This window comes from Scomber scombrus, chromosome 21 (genome assembly GCF_963691925.1).
Source record: "Scomber scombrus chromosome 21, fScoSco1.1, whole genome shotgun sequence".
Taxonomy (NCBI): domain Eukaryota; kingdom Metazoa; phylum Chordata; class Actinopteri; order Scombriformes; family Scombridae; genus Scomber; species Scomber scombrus.
The window spans coordinates 11146088-11159954 of NC_084990.1; the positions used below are offsets into that span (position 1 = coordinate 11146088).

Sequence of the window (13867 nt, forward strand, 5' to 3'; positions counted from 1 at the left end):
GACAAAAAAATCATGTAAAATGAAACTGGTAGTTACAGAAGCGCATTGCATTCACTTGAATTTTTTTTTTTTTAAAGCTTTGTTTTTCTGAGATTTTTTTTCTTTTTCTGTTTTTCTGAGGGGTTTTTTCTGTTATTAGTATAGTTAGTAATATTTTTCCACTGTTTCTTGTAGTGATTTTTTCTGTTTTTCTGAGTAATTATGTACATTTAAAAAAATTACTCAGAGTGAATGCAATACGCTTCTGTAGGTAGTGATGACCTTTGAGTTTCAGACTGAACTATTTTCAGCAGTGTGACTACAATGAGCACATACAGCTGAACATCCTTCCTCAAAAAGACACAATCCTGTATATAGACAAACTCTGAGAACTTGATGATAGCTAAATAGGAAGTAAATAGTGCAGTAGCATAAATTGATGCAGTGTAAGAGGAACATAAAGGGGTAAGTTCCCATATTTTCTAATATGTATGTGCTTCATGATCAAAAAATACTTAAGTTAATTTAAATATTTGGATCAAATAATGTTACACAGTTAGGTCGGAACAAAGTATTGTAGTTTCTTTTAAATCAAATAAAACTCATTTCTACAGACTAGCTTTTATGTGATGTCGTTTGTTTGTTTGTCTGGTTGTTTATTGCTGCTGTCTTTTATTTCATTTTATTTACTGTACTGCTTTTGCTTTGTCTGTCAAAGCACTTTGTAAACTTTGTTTTTTAAGGTGCTATATAAATACAGTTATTATTATTATTATTATTATTATTATTATTATTATTATTATTATTATTATTATTATTATTATTATTATTATTATTATTATTATTATTATTGTTCTTGATATTAAAATTTCTCATTTCAAAAACTACTCAAGAAAGGATGCAATTACGAGAAGAAGTCACTTATTTATCAAAACAAAAATAGTTAGAATTGATTCCTTCCAATCTTTTCCCTGTCTACTTACATTTACATTGTTACATTCATTACATCAAAGATATCAAAAGTATTGTGTTTTTCAATAATTAAAGCCTTTAACATAGTTTTCCGCCTACAAGTAAAAATTCAGAACAGCTTTGTCAACTTCCCAATAATGCACAGCCTTTTCTATGTTAGCATATTTTCAGATTCCTTTGCCAGACTTCAGTGCAGTGAGTGTGTGCAAAGCAGCTGTCAAGCAAAGATGGTGCGAGCAGTCTTGTTCCTGCTTCTGCTCAACACCTCAGCCTGCTGTGGTTTTGGCTTTAAAGGCTGCTCTCAGAACTTCCCCAATACTGAGACCCTGTGGTGCTTCGACCACAACATCGTCAACCTCTCTGATGTTATTAGCATGATCCCAGATAATATCACAACGATCAACCTGTCCAAGAACAACATCGCCGTAATCCCACCTGGATCATTTAGTCACCTGCTCGGGGTCAAACAACTGGACCTGAGTCAGAACAAACTGGTCTCTCTAAAAGGAGGAGAATTCAGAGGTCTGGACGTCCTGCACTTTCTCAATCTCACCTGCAACAACATCTCACACATCCACTCTCATGCATTTGATGGACTTGCTAGGCTACAATCCCTCCTCTTGACCCATAACCTACTTGTAACAATCCCTCAGGGTATCTTTAATTTCCTTCCCCTGATTCAAAAAATCGGCCTTTCTCTGAACACGCTCAAGACTTTCAGCTGTGAAGAGTCTGGCGGCTCCTTCACTCTAAGGTGGCTCGATCTTTTAGCAAACAACATCCAGAAGGTAAACGTGAGCTGTTTCCCTGCCCTTGAGTACATCAGGTTGTCCAACAACACCGAGCTGGAGCTTCAGGCAGACGTTTTTGCCTTCAACCCAAAACTGAGGAGTCTGCTTCTCCAGGGAGTTAAAGCAGATGTGCTAGGGGAACTTTCTGAGGAGACAAAAAAGAATCTCTCTTGGGTGTCATTTTCATTGTTTGTGGAGAGATCTCCATTTACCATCTGTGGATTGATGAAAGGAATGGATCAGCTGACGAGACTAGAGGTACAAGATCTTTTTGTAATGCAGCATTTCTTTCTTTAAGCAGCAGTTGCTTTATTTTGTGATGTTTTCAATATGTTTTAAATTTCATGTGAATTTAAATTGATGTAGGTTGACTTGAAAGGATCCAAGTTACTTCATCCTAACTCCAGCCTCCTGGACTGTGCCACTCCACAAGTTATGTTCATTTTGCATGCAAAACTTGGGAATGTTGCCCAGGTGCCGTTGGGTAAGGGGAACACAAGCAGACTCTATCTCACCAATTGCGGTCTGAAGGAAATATCTCGCACTACATTTGAGGGTTACAAACGACTGAAAACACTGCAGATAAATCAAAACAAGGTCATCATTCACAAGGATACTTTTCAAGGCATGTCCCACCTCACCTTTGTGAGCTTTGACAGGTGCAAAATACGGGACATCGACCCCAACTGGTTCCTACCTCTGAAGACTCTGACTCGCCTGTCTCTCCTGAAAAATGAAATCACTGAGTTGACCCCAATGGTATTCAGTGTCCTCACCAAACTTGAGCAGCTCTACCTGCAGTTCAATCTGCTAAAATATATCACCAAGAAGCCTTTCAGTAAGCTGCGGAGGCTGGATAAGCTCAACCTCAGTTTGAACATAATTGATTTCATTGAAGAAGGCTCCTTCCAAGATCTAACGAGGCTCAGGTACTGAGAATCCTCTCCTTTTCTGGTTATCTTTTCTCAACTTTTCTCTGTGTTCATTTATTAACACATCTGTCTGTCCATTAGATACCTGGACTTAAGTGGGAACCGCATCAAGAGGCTTACACCATCCATTCTGTCTGGCTTGATGAATTTGAGGAAATTTGTTCTGTACAACAACCGCCTCCATTTTAAATCATATGAATCTCCTTTCATCAACCTTAATTCTCTGGAGGTATATTACCTTTGTTCAATCAGTTATTAATACTTCTTGAACAATAGGAAAAGGCAGACTTTTTAAAAATGTTTTAATCAGTCTTCTATGTTCATTTTGTAGTATGTGGAGTTGAACTACCAGGGACCTGGAGGACGAGGCATTGGTAGTATTGGACCACATTTCTTTAAAGGTCAGCGTAATCTTACTTCACTGGCCATCGGACACAGCATCATGGTTGACTTCCATCGTGACACCTTTGCTCCTCTGGTCAATTTGAAGTACCTGTACATAGCAGGGGTGCTAATGAAAACAACCAACCTGAGCACAGTGCTCTCCCCTTTGAAAAAGCTGTGGAAGCTGACTCTTTACAGGGCAGACCTGGATACTCTGCCTGTTGACCTGCTGCCTCCAGATAATTCACTGGAGGTCCTCAAAGTCCAGTCAAACCACCTCCGCACTGTGGACAAAATGATGCTGGATGCTCTGCCAAGGTAGGGAAGTTACTGAAATATCTAGCAAGCAGGTCTTAAATGATAGGTTGACTAATTTTCATCATGTATGACTGTCTAATGTAACTTCTCTGTTAGCTTTAGTTTTGAGAAGCTTCACATTTTACTACAGGTTATCATGGAGCACAGACCAAAAATCATGAAACTTCCTCTTTATATTATTTCATTCAAGTCAGACTGTATTGTTAGTTTCCCATTATTGAAAACAATGGTCATTATTGTTTCTGAAGGAAAAAATGTTTTTCTTCTTAATATGAGCAATATGGTCCCAAAAGCACACATTTTCTGCCAAGTTAAAACAGTTTTGGTTATTTCAAGAGATTTTCTGTAATTCTGTTTTCCGTCTGTGATTCAAACTGGAATAAGGTGCTCTTCATTTTTTTAGCACTGCCAATCATTTAGTGAAATAAAGTGAGTAAACTATTATCTTAGTTCTTACTCCTTTTTCTTCTTAAATTTTGACTGTTGCTTATTTATTTCACAAGTGTTAATACATAGCCAGGTTTTAAGGGCTTTTGTTATTTCCCTGTTAGACTGTAGTGAGAAGCTGCAGCACAGGGGTCATTTTCTCTTAATTACACGTGTTAGTGAATTTGTGGTATTAACAATCATAAATGATGAGGTAAAAAATTATAATAATAGGTCCAGCTAATTAGGTCCAGGTTGAAAAACAGTGAACATATCCTTAAATCTCTTCCCAGAGATATGGTTTCTAGGGGCCCACAGTATTACCAGTGATAGATGTTGATATAGAGAGTGATATCTGAAAAACTTTGATTATACATGTGACTCGGTGTGTTTCCAGATTGCGTGTTTTGGACATTACAGAAAATCCACTTACCTGTACCTGTGACAATGCCTGGTTCAAGACCTGGGCTGTCAAAAATGTTCATACACAGGTAGGACAAGCTGCAAACACTGTGGCATGTATTCACTGTTATTATTAGAGTAAAACACCTGTAACTTCCATATATTTAATAGTTCAAATGGTTCAGTTGTCTTGTTCTTCATGTGTTACAGGTGTCCTACCTGTATGACCTCCAATGTGACAATGACAGGAGATCTTCCTATCTGTGGCAGTTCGATGATAAAGCGTGCTCCTACGAAAACATTTCCTTCAATCTCTTTGTCACCTTCTCTGTAATGGATGTGTTATTTGTGTTTGTATGTCTGACTTGGCACATACAAGGTCCTGCCCTCCGCTACCTGCTGCTCATCCTCAGGGCAAAGGTGCGTGGGCGTAAGGGGGCAGCAGGGGCCAAATTCCAGTATGATGCATTTATTTCTTATAGCTCCAATGATGAAGCCTGGGTGATAAGGCAACTGGTGCCAAATCTAGAGAAGCCAGCCTCTGGTGCACCAGGGCTCAGGCTGTGTCTCCATCACAGAGACTTCCGCCCGGGTACTTCTATCCTGGAGAACATCGAAGCTGCCATCTACAACTCTCGCCACACCATTTGTGTAGTGACACGTCATTTCCTGCGAAGTGAGTGGTGCAATGTGGAGTTTCAGCTGGCCAGCCTGAGGCTTCTGTGTGATGGCAGTGATGTCCTGCTGCTGGTGTTCTTAGAGGAGATACCTGAACACTGTCTGTCTCCTTACACACGCCTACGCAAGATCGTACGCAAGAAAACCTACCTGCTGTGGCCTGAGAAACCACAAGAACAGGATGCCTTCTGGGTTAGACTGATAGATGCCTTGAAAGACAATGAGGATGAGAATGAGGAAGGAAGAGGAGGAGAGGGTGAGTTAGCACAGCTAATCGGCTAGATCAAATGCTAACTATTTGAAAATACTCCCATATTTAACTTTTTATGGCCTGTTAAGTGCTGTGTGTTCCATTTCAGTGACCTTAATTTACAGGATGTTAAATAAATGACAAGAAATTACTAAAAAAATAACTAAGGTAAAAGGAAACTGTTGTAGTGGAATAACTTGTTAATAACAAGAAAATCAACCAATAGCCAAATAAAACTGTCATCTCAATTTGTTGTAATTGGGTAACACATTCAAGCAACTGTTTCCAAATAAAAAGTCACTGTGCCCGAGTAAATTTCCACATCCTGTAAAATTTAATAGGAATTGCTTGTGGTATATGTGATTGGTTTCCACATTAAAATGAGTATTATTAATTAGTAATATTTGAAGACAGACTAAATATCAAATGTGATGTCCTTACCCCCCTATGGCCTGTGTAGTTAGCATGGTTTCTTTCCAGTCCGTTTTTATGTAAATACAGACACAATAAATACCAAGAACATATCTTCCAACTTTAAATGCTTTAACTTCTTGCCTGTGAGTCTCACCTAATTCTTTGCATTAACATATCTGTTATGAGACTGCTATTAAATTATTGTATTAAGTTCAGTTTTCATTTAGTGATCATTTTAGGAAATGCTGTCTACGCTATGATAAAATACAGTACAGTGAGCAATAAGAACTTGATGTCAATGCTCATTTGTTCTGTTCCTTATGGCAGATAGTGTAATAATTACTACATGTACTGTCTACAATCATCAACTGGCACAGAGACCTAAACTCTTACTTCCATGTACAGAGAAATGCTGTTACCTAATCCAGTTTTTTTCACACCACTGGCTGTAGTGATGACATAATATATAATAAACTTCACTTGAGTATGTTTTGTTTCTGTCTAGTTTTTGCTGCTACACTTACTGATGGAACAAAGTCAGGAATGCCCCTATATACTTGCTGATACTGGTGTCCATTATCACCATAGATATTTACTGCAATTTTGCAAGGACACCGCAGTTTGCTGACACTGATTTTTGAAGAAAAAAAAAAGAGCTACTGCTACAAGATTTCCAAACACTTCATTTATTTGACGTTATACATTCAAATGAAAATAAAAAATATTCATATATATTTTATATAGAGCTAGTGAGCAAGGTACAAGTTTAAAACAAAAACACAGAAGTCTTCCGTGTGGCATACGTATATACAAGGCGTGGTTTGAATACTATACAGTGTGTTTCCATAGCTGCACAGGTTTCATGGATGTTTATATTCTTCACTCAGTTGAGGCACGACTAGATTTCAGTGAGAGGTCGAGGGATTGGGCCAAGTGCTTCAAGACTGCCGCTTACAGTAAAACATTTCAATCTCAACACCTAAACAGTAGGACTTGCAAAGCAAAGCTTATTAGTGTTAAGAGTTTCACACTAAGCATAAAGTAGGAAAATGAGGCAACATGATCATTCTGCAATTCAAATTATACTGTACAGTCATGCAAAGTCCTAAATAGTTTTTTTGAGATGATACTCTCACACATCAAGTCAAAACTGAGCAAACACAAATCCAGGTTTTAAGAAACTTAAAAATAATAATCCAGTAATCACTAACAAGTCACGGCTGTTCACTAAGTTTGACAGAAGTCATGATGTTTGGTTGCACTGCAATAATTGACTTGAAGTCACTACACCAATTTGAGACAAAAAAAAAAAAAGAAGCTTCCTCAAGTAGTCAAGTGATAAGTGCAATCCCACCCTGCTTTTCCCCCTTCACACACAGACACTCCACTTTATAAAACTCTCATACATAAGCAAGTTAAGCATCACATTGTTTTCCACTATCAATCAAACCCTAGTTATAGTACAGCAGATGCCCCACACAATCAATAGCAAACCATACTCTTACATATATCCAGTAGTTATGTACAACAGAACAGGTGCACCATTAAACACATTAAAAACTATTAGATATAGAAATTGTAACAATAATAAAATACAGCAGATACTTAATCCATATTGGGAAATATATATTATTCATACTGTGTATTGCTGTCTGTTTTGGCGTTTTGGAGGATCAATAAAAAACAAAATGCTGCCATGTATCCCTCTCACAGCTTATTTGACACATCTCCACCTTAGACAGATTATATACCTGTGTTTTTAAAGAAACTTAGACAAGATTCATTCAGTAAAACTTTTTTTCCATGAAATAAAAAGAATATCAAATAAAAATATGACAACTTATCAGAGGCATGAAAGCAGCAGGTCCAGTTTTAGAATTGACCTTTTTTTCCCCCATTTCCTAAGAGAGTCATCAGCTGCTGCTGGCACAGCCATGGCAATCAGGTCAAAAACCAAGGCCAGGAATAACAAAAGAAACATAAGATTCTTGAGATTTAAATCTTTTTGGAATCTTTCGCCTCAAAAAGCTTCATGCACTCCTGCACAGTTAGTCCCTCTTTCAGGCTCTGTTAAAGGAAAGAAAACAGATGATACGGGCAACATGTGGGTAGAGAGGAGCTTTAAAAACATCAACAAAAAACACAAACAACCCACCACAAACTTGACAGTATTGATCTGTTATGGTTTTACACTAAGCAGCTGTCCATCACAGACATATTCCTGCTCTTGACAACATACAGTACTTTAATTCAGGTCAAATTATAAGACGTACAGGAAGAAGTGGTTAGGCTGGAATATCATGCAACTTGGCCACACCAGCATGACTGCTGAGTGTGAACAATAATGAATGATCAAACAACAAATAAACATGTGAAGACTCACAAACAGAAAAAGACAACAATTATAGAATAGGTTTTTTACACTGACAGAACAAAACGATGTAGGAACACATGAGATTGAATATATGAGTTGCATAAGAAAAGTTAGCTCTCATTCTTTTATGTCACCATCTGAGTTCAACATTGATATTTAAACTCCTACTGCAGACCCAAACAAGATATAGGCTAAGATGTGCCTGTCAGCTGGTGGCCAGGGTCTGCCCAAATACCAACACTTGTTGTTCTGAGCACTGAAGTGTGTTCACATGCTGCCAGGTATTACCTACATATGAAAAGTGCCAACATGATGCACACTTCTTCTTATAATGCTTTGAAGCAGTACTCAGAGCTAAGTTTATCCTGCAATCCAGGCTGGTTTACTACTGAAGAGCATTAGGGACACGTGAAAAATGCATTTGAGTTCTGACTTCAACTCAGGATTCTGAGGCTGTGTCCAAAATCCCTACCTTATTCACTCATTCACTAATGCCTTTATGGTAAACACTAAATAGTTTACCGTTAGTTTTTGGACACTACCTAACCATCGTCATTTTGTGTCATCACCATCAGCTGTCAAGTTGCACCACAATAGTTTTCGCATCTTTAAAATGTGGAACATTGCATTGTGGGATTATTAGCAGAAAGTAGTGTGCATGCTAAATCTGGAGCAAAGTGTGTGTGACAGTAAATATGAATGGGCCCACTGCTCAACTAGGTCTATTTTGAGAGAACAGTTTCATTAGATGCTGCCAACATTTTTCAGCTTACAGTTTGGGTGAGGCATGTAATGAGTAGGGTTTTTGCAAGATGTAGTAATTCTAAGCTACTGTTTGCAAACCATCTCCTAAGAACTGTTAATGCTAACAACCACCTGAAATATTTAACAGAGCTCTTAGAGGTGCAGGTTGGGGCAAAAGGAAAGGTTGTGAGGAGAGGGGAGGGGACATCATGCAAGGACGAGCATGCTTTGCTCTACAAAATGCTATACCTACAGCACATCTTGGGGTGGGGTTTGGGGGGGGGGAGAGTCACCCCACATTGGGAGTGTCAGCTATCCCATGAGACCTGTTCAATGACAGACTGATGGACAAAACAGACAGTTGACAAACTTACAGGACAAGAGGACTTTCAATAAATCTTACTGACCAACCAACTTGACACATTTCTATGTGGTGGCTGAATTACAACAATGATAAAATCAGCACTACAAAAGCTGGAAACGTCACATCCCACAACAAACTAAAATTCCGTATGTATTTTTGAATTTGAGACTAAATGTCTATAATTAAAGAGAAAAAACAATGAATGACATTTACCTTTGACCTTAGTCCTCTTGATAGCCTGGATTGTTCTTTTTTCAGGAAATCTGGATTACTTTTTGATTTCATGATGTCTAAAAACGCACAACAAAGGTATGTCATTATTATCATTGACCTTAATTAGCACACTAGCAACACAAGTAGAAATTTAAAGCCCTTGAACAGATACATATCCAAACTAAATGCTACACTGATTACACTTAAAAGATGTTAAAGTGAAATATACTTGCAACACAACAGTCCATTATGGCTCTGTATTTTTAACATTTCTTCGAACAAATGTCAAAAATTCAATTGTTATAACTTTTATAATCCAATAAGCAATAGATTCTGTATTTGTGTGGCATTTCCCCTGTACTGAAGCTACAAACACACAAAAAAGTTAATCCTGAATGGCTGCATTACTGACAAAACTATTCGGAAATCTAAACATCATTTGGGTAATTAGTGGATCTATGATAAGAAAACGTTTTCTACTAACCGTATCCAGATGTAACTGTTCCATCAACAGACCTCTCGCCTAATGCTTCTGTGGCGATAAGCAGCTTCTCCTTCAGTTTGCTGATGTCGCAGTCAGCCTTTGCTTTCACAATGCTGAGCTCTGTATAGATATCTTTGTATTTGTCTGTGGCATATTTCTTGTCCTGTTGAAATGAAAAATGATACGATACTGTTTTTAGAATTTAACTAAGAAAAATAAATGGAATTATTGGCAGCTTCTTATTATTGGCTCGGCTTACCCTCAAAGCAGATTGCAGTTCGTCTTTCAAAGAGTGGATTTCCTGTTTAAGATACTGGATCTCCGACTCCTTAATTCGAAGCAGCACCTACAAGATGAAGAGAAATATTTAATAGCAAGTCCTTAGTGTGTGTGTGTGTGTGTGTGTGTGTGTGTGTGTGTGTGTGTGTGTGTGTGTGTGTGTGTGTGTGTGTGTGTGTGTGTGTGTCTATGCGCCCTCCTGTTTACACATACCTCCAGTTCATAAACATCTTTGCCGTGGGTAAGTGGTGACAATGCAGTTTCACCACTGAAACAAGAGCGCATCCGAGTGATCTCTGTAGTCAGCCTGTTATTTAATTCCTGTTGGGAATAATGAAGTTGTTTATGCACCTATGGACAGAAAAGTGTTTTTACGTGCATGTGTTTGTATGTGGATTCTGACCTGGTTGTGAGCGTTCAGCTCCTGATTCTCTCTCTGACACTGTCTGAGGGCCTGCCTCTCTGCCTCCAGTGCCTGGGCCAGGTGAGCGTTCTCCAGACATTTCTGAGAGTACTGCTCTGACAACACCTCCAGTTCCCTGTGGATGGACTGAAGCTCCTCCCTAAACAATCAGATCATTACAACATTAACTTGAATTCTCATCTATCAATGCATTGCAGTTTTTAACCTTAGAAAAGAGTGGACTGATGCATCATGTGATGGAGACCTTCCCACGTTTAAAAAAAAAGGTTCCTCCAGTTTATGAGCCACGTAAAAGCTTTTTGGTGGGCTTCTTTTTTACAACACAGAGCTACCAACTGCATAGACAATTTGGGCATTCATCTAAGCCAAAAATATTAACTTTTACCATAAATATGTCCTCAGCATCAGGGCTCATGGTTAAACCTTAATAGTGTTTTAGGTTTAACAGTAAAGCTTCACACTTCTACATGCTATAATCTTTTACTTTTTTTTTAGATCAAGGATAAGTCGAATGAACATATTCACTCCATGCCAGGAAATTCTGTGCTTCTCATTCTCAAAGTTAAACAGTCTTGGTGTTCTTGTTTTAAAAAAAACATACTCATATTGTAATCGAAGTTCATCAATATCAGAGTTCAGTCCACTCAGCTGGGAGCGCTGGGTCTTCTCCAGCTCCTCCTTGTGTGCATTCTTCATCGCTTCAATAGCTGGATCAAAGATAGATCATATTAAGGTAAACTGGTTGTGCTTAAACTAGAGAAATTATGGGGTGTAATACAAACAGTTTCTTTACCAGCAATTGTAGCAGCAGTCTCCTCAGCCAATAGCCTCTCTCGCTCTTCCATAAGTTTGGAAATCTCCCTCTGATGCTGCCTCTGGAGGTCTTCAATCAGCTTCTGGTGTGTTTCTTCCATTGCTGTAAAGCCACGTTCACACGTGGCCTAGAGGAAGACGTCACAAAATAAATTCAGCACCTTTTTACCTAGATTTTTTACCTTCTATCTTGTGACTCTAAATTCAGTACAATATCTACCATTATCAGACTACACTAAATCGTGTCATGCAAAATCATTGATAGAAGCCATGCCAGCTTTTCATGATATGAAGCCCAGCTATGTTAGTAAGAGAGCAAGATAAAGCAGTGAAATTCTATTACAGCAAGGCAGCACTATTGTCAGTAATAAACTGTACATCATCCTGTTACTGAATCTGGGAAATGGTTTATCTACTGATGCCCATATGAAAAGGCAATGTTGGAGATACAGTGACACATTGTAGTTGTGTACAGTTATAATTTTACACGTTATTTGAATGTACTTAATTGACAACACCCTACTACAGATTGCTTTGCTTCATTGTGTAAAAAGCTTCTAGGATGTCCCAAACCGATCCAAAGGTTCAGCATTTTTTATGGGTCGGTATCATCTATATAAATCCTGATTCCTTTTCAAGCTTGTGTTTGCTCTGTACACCCAATCAGTCATAAATACCATATTGAGCTCAGTTTAAACACCTAAACATCTGCTAACCCAGTGTTGTGAGTCAGTCAACAACAGAGCACACAGCAAGCAGCAGTTTGAATTAATGATCTGTCAGTGTGTGTCAGTAGGCAATACAGTAAACTCATCAGGTGCACAATGTTTCTGAAATGCTGTTGTTGGTTGAAAATTGCAATTGAACTGCAGTATTCTGGAAAGATTAACAACTCTGTGACTGCCTACACAAACTTCCTGCCACAACAAATCCACATTGGCCCATCATTCCATGGATAATACACAAACATTATTCAAAATATCATACACAAAACTCAAACAGACACAGCCTAGATGTTGTTAATGTAGAGGTTATCAGATATGAAACATGTTTAAATTGCTTTTATAATTTTTTATCTAGGATTATTGTGGATTAAGTGTGCACTGTGCCACACTCTGTGGGGCTGTGCTTATGCACAGTGGCTGTTTGAGCTACATGTTCACAATAAAAATGCTAACAGGCTGCAATTTAGAACCTTTTCCAGATATTCGATCTGAGACACTGGACAACTTGAATTTGTAGCTCGCTGATGATTCTAGATGAAAAGCCATCCATGTAGTCACCAAGGTTATTAAAATTAATTATTAGTTACTGTACCAACGGTCATGGAAATCCATCCAATAGTTGAGAGATTTCACTCAAAACCACAAGTGTGAACATCATAGTGGCACTAGAGGGAACCAACACAGTAATTAGGATTCAGTCTGAAAGCTACGAATGTCTACCAAATTTTGTGCCAATACCTCTCGCAGATGTAGATACAGTGCAGTTCACAGAACAATTGATCAATTTGACCTGCTGGTGGCACCAAGAGAAATGTCAGGATCAAGAAAGTCAGTAGTCTTCATTGTCTGGGAACCAGGAGTCATAATCACATATAATATCAAAATCCAATAGTTGAGATATTAGTCTGGACCAAAGTCATGTCTGTTGCTATCCGTAAAGCTACATTGCTAGAATGGCTAACCATAAATGTTGGGCTTGGCATAGGCAAAATTGGGACATCTCTCAAAGCTACATTTACATTCACAATTTGCACGCAATCTGATTATCCAGTAAAGTTGTTGATTTAATGTGCAAATAAGCTCAAATCACACCATTTCCCAATTCCAAGTCCTCTGTGTATATTAGTAGGTGGGACAACAATCAACTACTTATTCAGCTATTTCACTATTCATCTACTACTCTCACAAAGATATTCACTAAGACAAAATTAAAGAGCAAAAACCTTAAGACTTTCAAAGTCTCTCTGGTATTTCTCTCTCAGGCTGGTCACATCTCCTTCTAGGTGCTTGTTCTCCAGTTCGTCCCTCATGGTGTTCATCTGAGTTTCCAGCTCCTGGATCCTGTCCTTCAGAACCACCATGGAGTCTACCTCTGACATGTTCTGTGCATCTTCCCCCTTCCCCTGCTCCTCCTCTTCCATCGGTGTTGTGGCCTCATCACAGGGAGGCAAGTGGGAAACCTCAGTGCCATTTTTGTAATGTTGGTGCTCTTGGATACATTGAATGTTTTCCATATACTGGGAATGCAACTTTTCAATCTCCTCTTGGTGGACATACTGAAGCTCACAGACCCTCTGTTCAAACTGCTCCTCTAGTTTTCTCACATGGCTATTGTGTCGCTCCTCCATGGTGTCCATGTCCACCAGCAGGACCTCTAGCTTTCGTTGGCTATCAGCTGTGGTCTCCATGAGGGCCAACTCTGTTGAGGCACGCCCCTGCTCTGCCTGGCTTAACTCTTGCTTGTGCCGCTGCTTCAGCTCTTCCTTCTCCTTCTGGAAATGTTCCTCCAGGAGGGTCAGCTGCTCCTGTTGCTGGGAGAGCTGGTTTACACGTTTGCTGATTTCACTCTTAAGTGTTTGGTTCTCATTCTGGAGAGTGGTCACTGTTTGTGTGAAGTTCTT

The 13867-nt window shown here is 38.8% G+C and overlaps 2 protein-coding genes across 6 annotated transcripts in view; one reads left to right on the plus strand and one right to left on the minus strand.

Annotated features, from left to right (window-relative positions):
- Nucleotides 1-1178: 1178 nt before the first annotated feature.
- LOC134003537 (toll-like receptor 13) lies at nt 1179-5164 on the plus strand. Its single transcript, XM_062442773.1, has 6 exons — nt 1179-2000; nt 2109-2671; nt 2756-2903; nt 3006-3376; nt 4200-4293; nt 4415-5164. The coding sequence occupies exons 1-6, from the start codon at nt 1179-1181 to the stop codon at nt 5162-5164; spliced, it is 2748 nt and encodes a 915-aa protein (XP_062298757.1).
- A 1052-nt stretch (nt 5165-6216) lies between these two features.
- The window catches only part of si:ch73-103b11.2 (myosin phosphatase Rho-interacting protein), a 49443-nt gene continuing 41792 nt past the window's right edge, over nt 6217-13867 (minus strand). For 3 of the 5 annotated variants that reach the window (XR_009927639.1, XR_009927640.1, XR_009927637.1), the window contains 9 exons: nt 11222-11369; nt 11030-11135; nt 10408-10567; nt 10218-10325; nt 9985-10071; nt 9726-9888; nt 9242-9318; nt 8918-9005; nt 6217-7613 (listed from right to left, as the gene is read on the minus strand). Coding sequence is in view for 1 of the 5 variants with exons in the window: in XM_062442710.1 (XP_062298694.1) it covers nt 8973-9005; nt 9242-9318; nt 9726-9888; nt 9985-10071; nt 10218-10325; nt 10408-10567; nt 11030-11135; nt 11222-11369 (882 nt within the window). In the remaining 4 variants the exon portion in view is untranslated. Of the gene's footprint in view, nt 9006-9241; nt 9319-9725; nt 9889-9984; nt 10072-10217; nt 10326-10407; nt 10568-11029; nt 11136-11221; nt 11370-13867 lie in introns of all 5 variants that reach the window. The other 2 variants (XR_009927638.1, XM_062442710.1) reach the window with 2 other exon arrangements.

What these genes read in the sequence shown, in the direction of transcription:
- LOC134003537 (XM_062442773.1), top strand. Translation starts at nt 1,179, where the DNA reads ATGGTGCGAGCAGTCTTGTTCCTGCTTCTGCTCAACACCTCAGCCTGC. An exon ending in ATCAGCTGACGAGACTAGAG is followed by an intron (nt 2,001 to 2,108) that starts GTACAAGATCTT and finishes AAATTGATGTAG; the next exon opens with GTTGACTTGAAAGGATCCAA. An exon ending in TCAACCTTAATTCTCTGGAG is followed by an intron (nt 2,904 to 3,005) that starts GTATATTACCTT and finishes TTCATTTTGTAG; the next exon opens with TATGTGGAGTTGAACTACCA.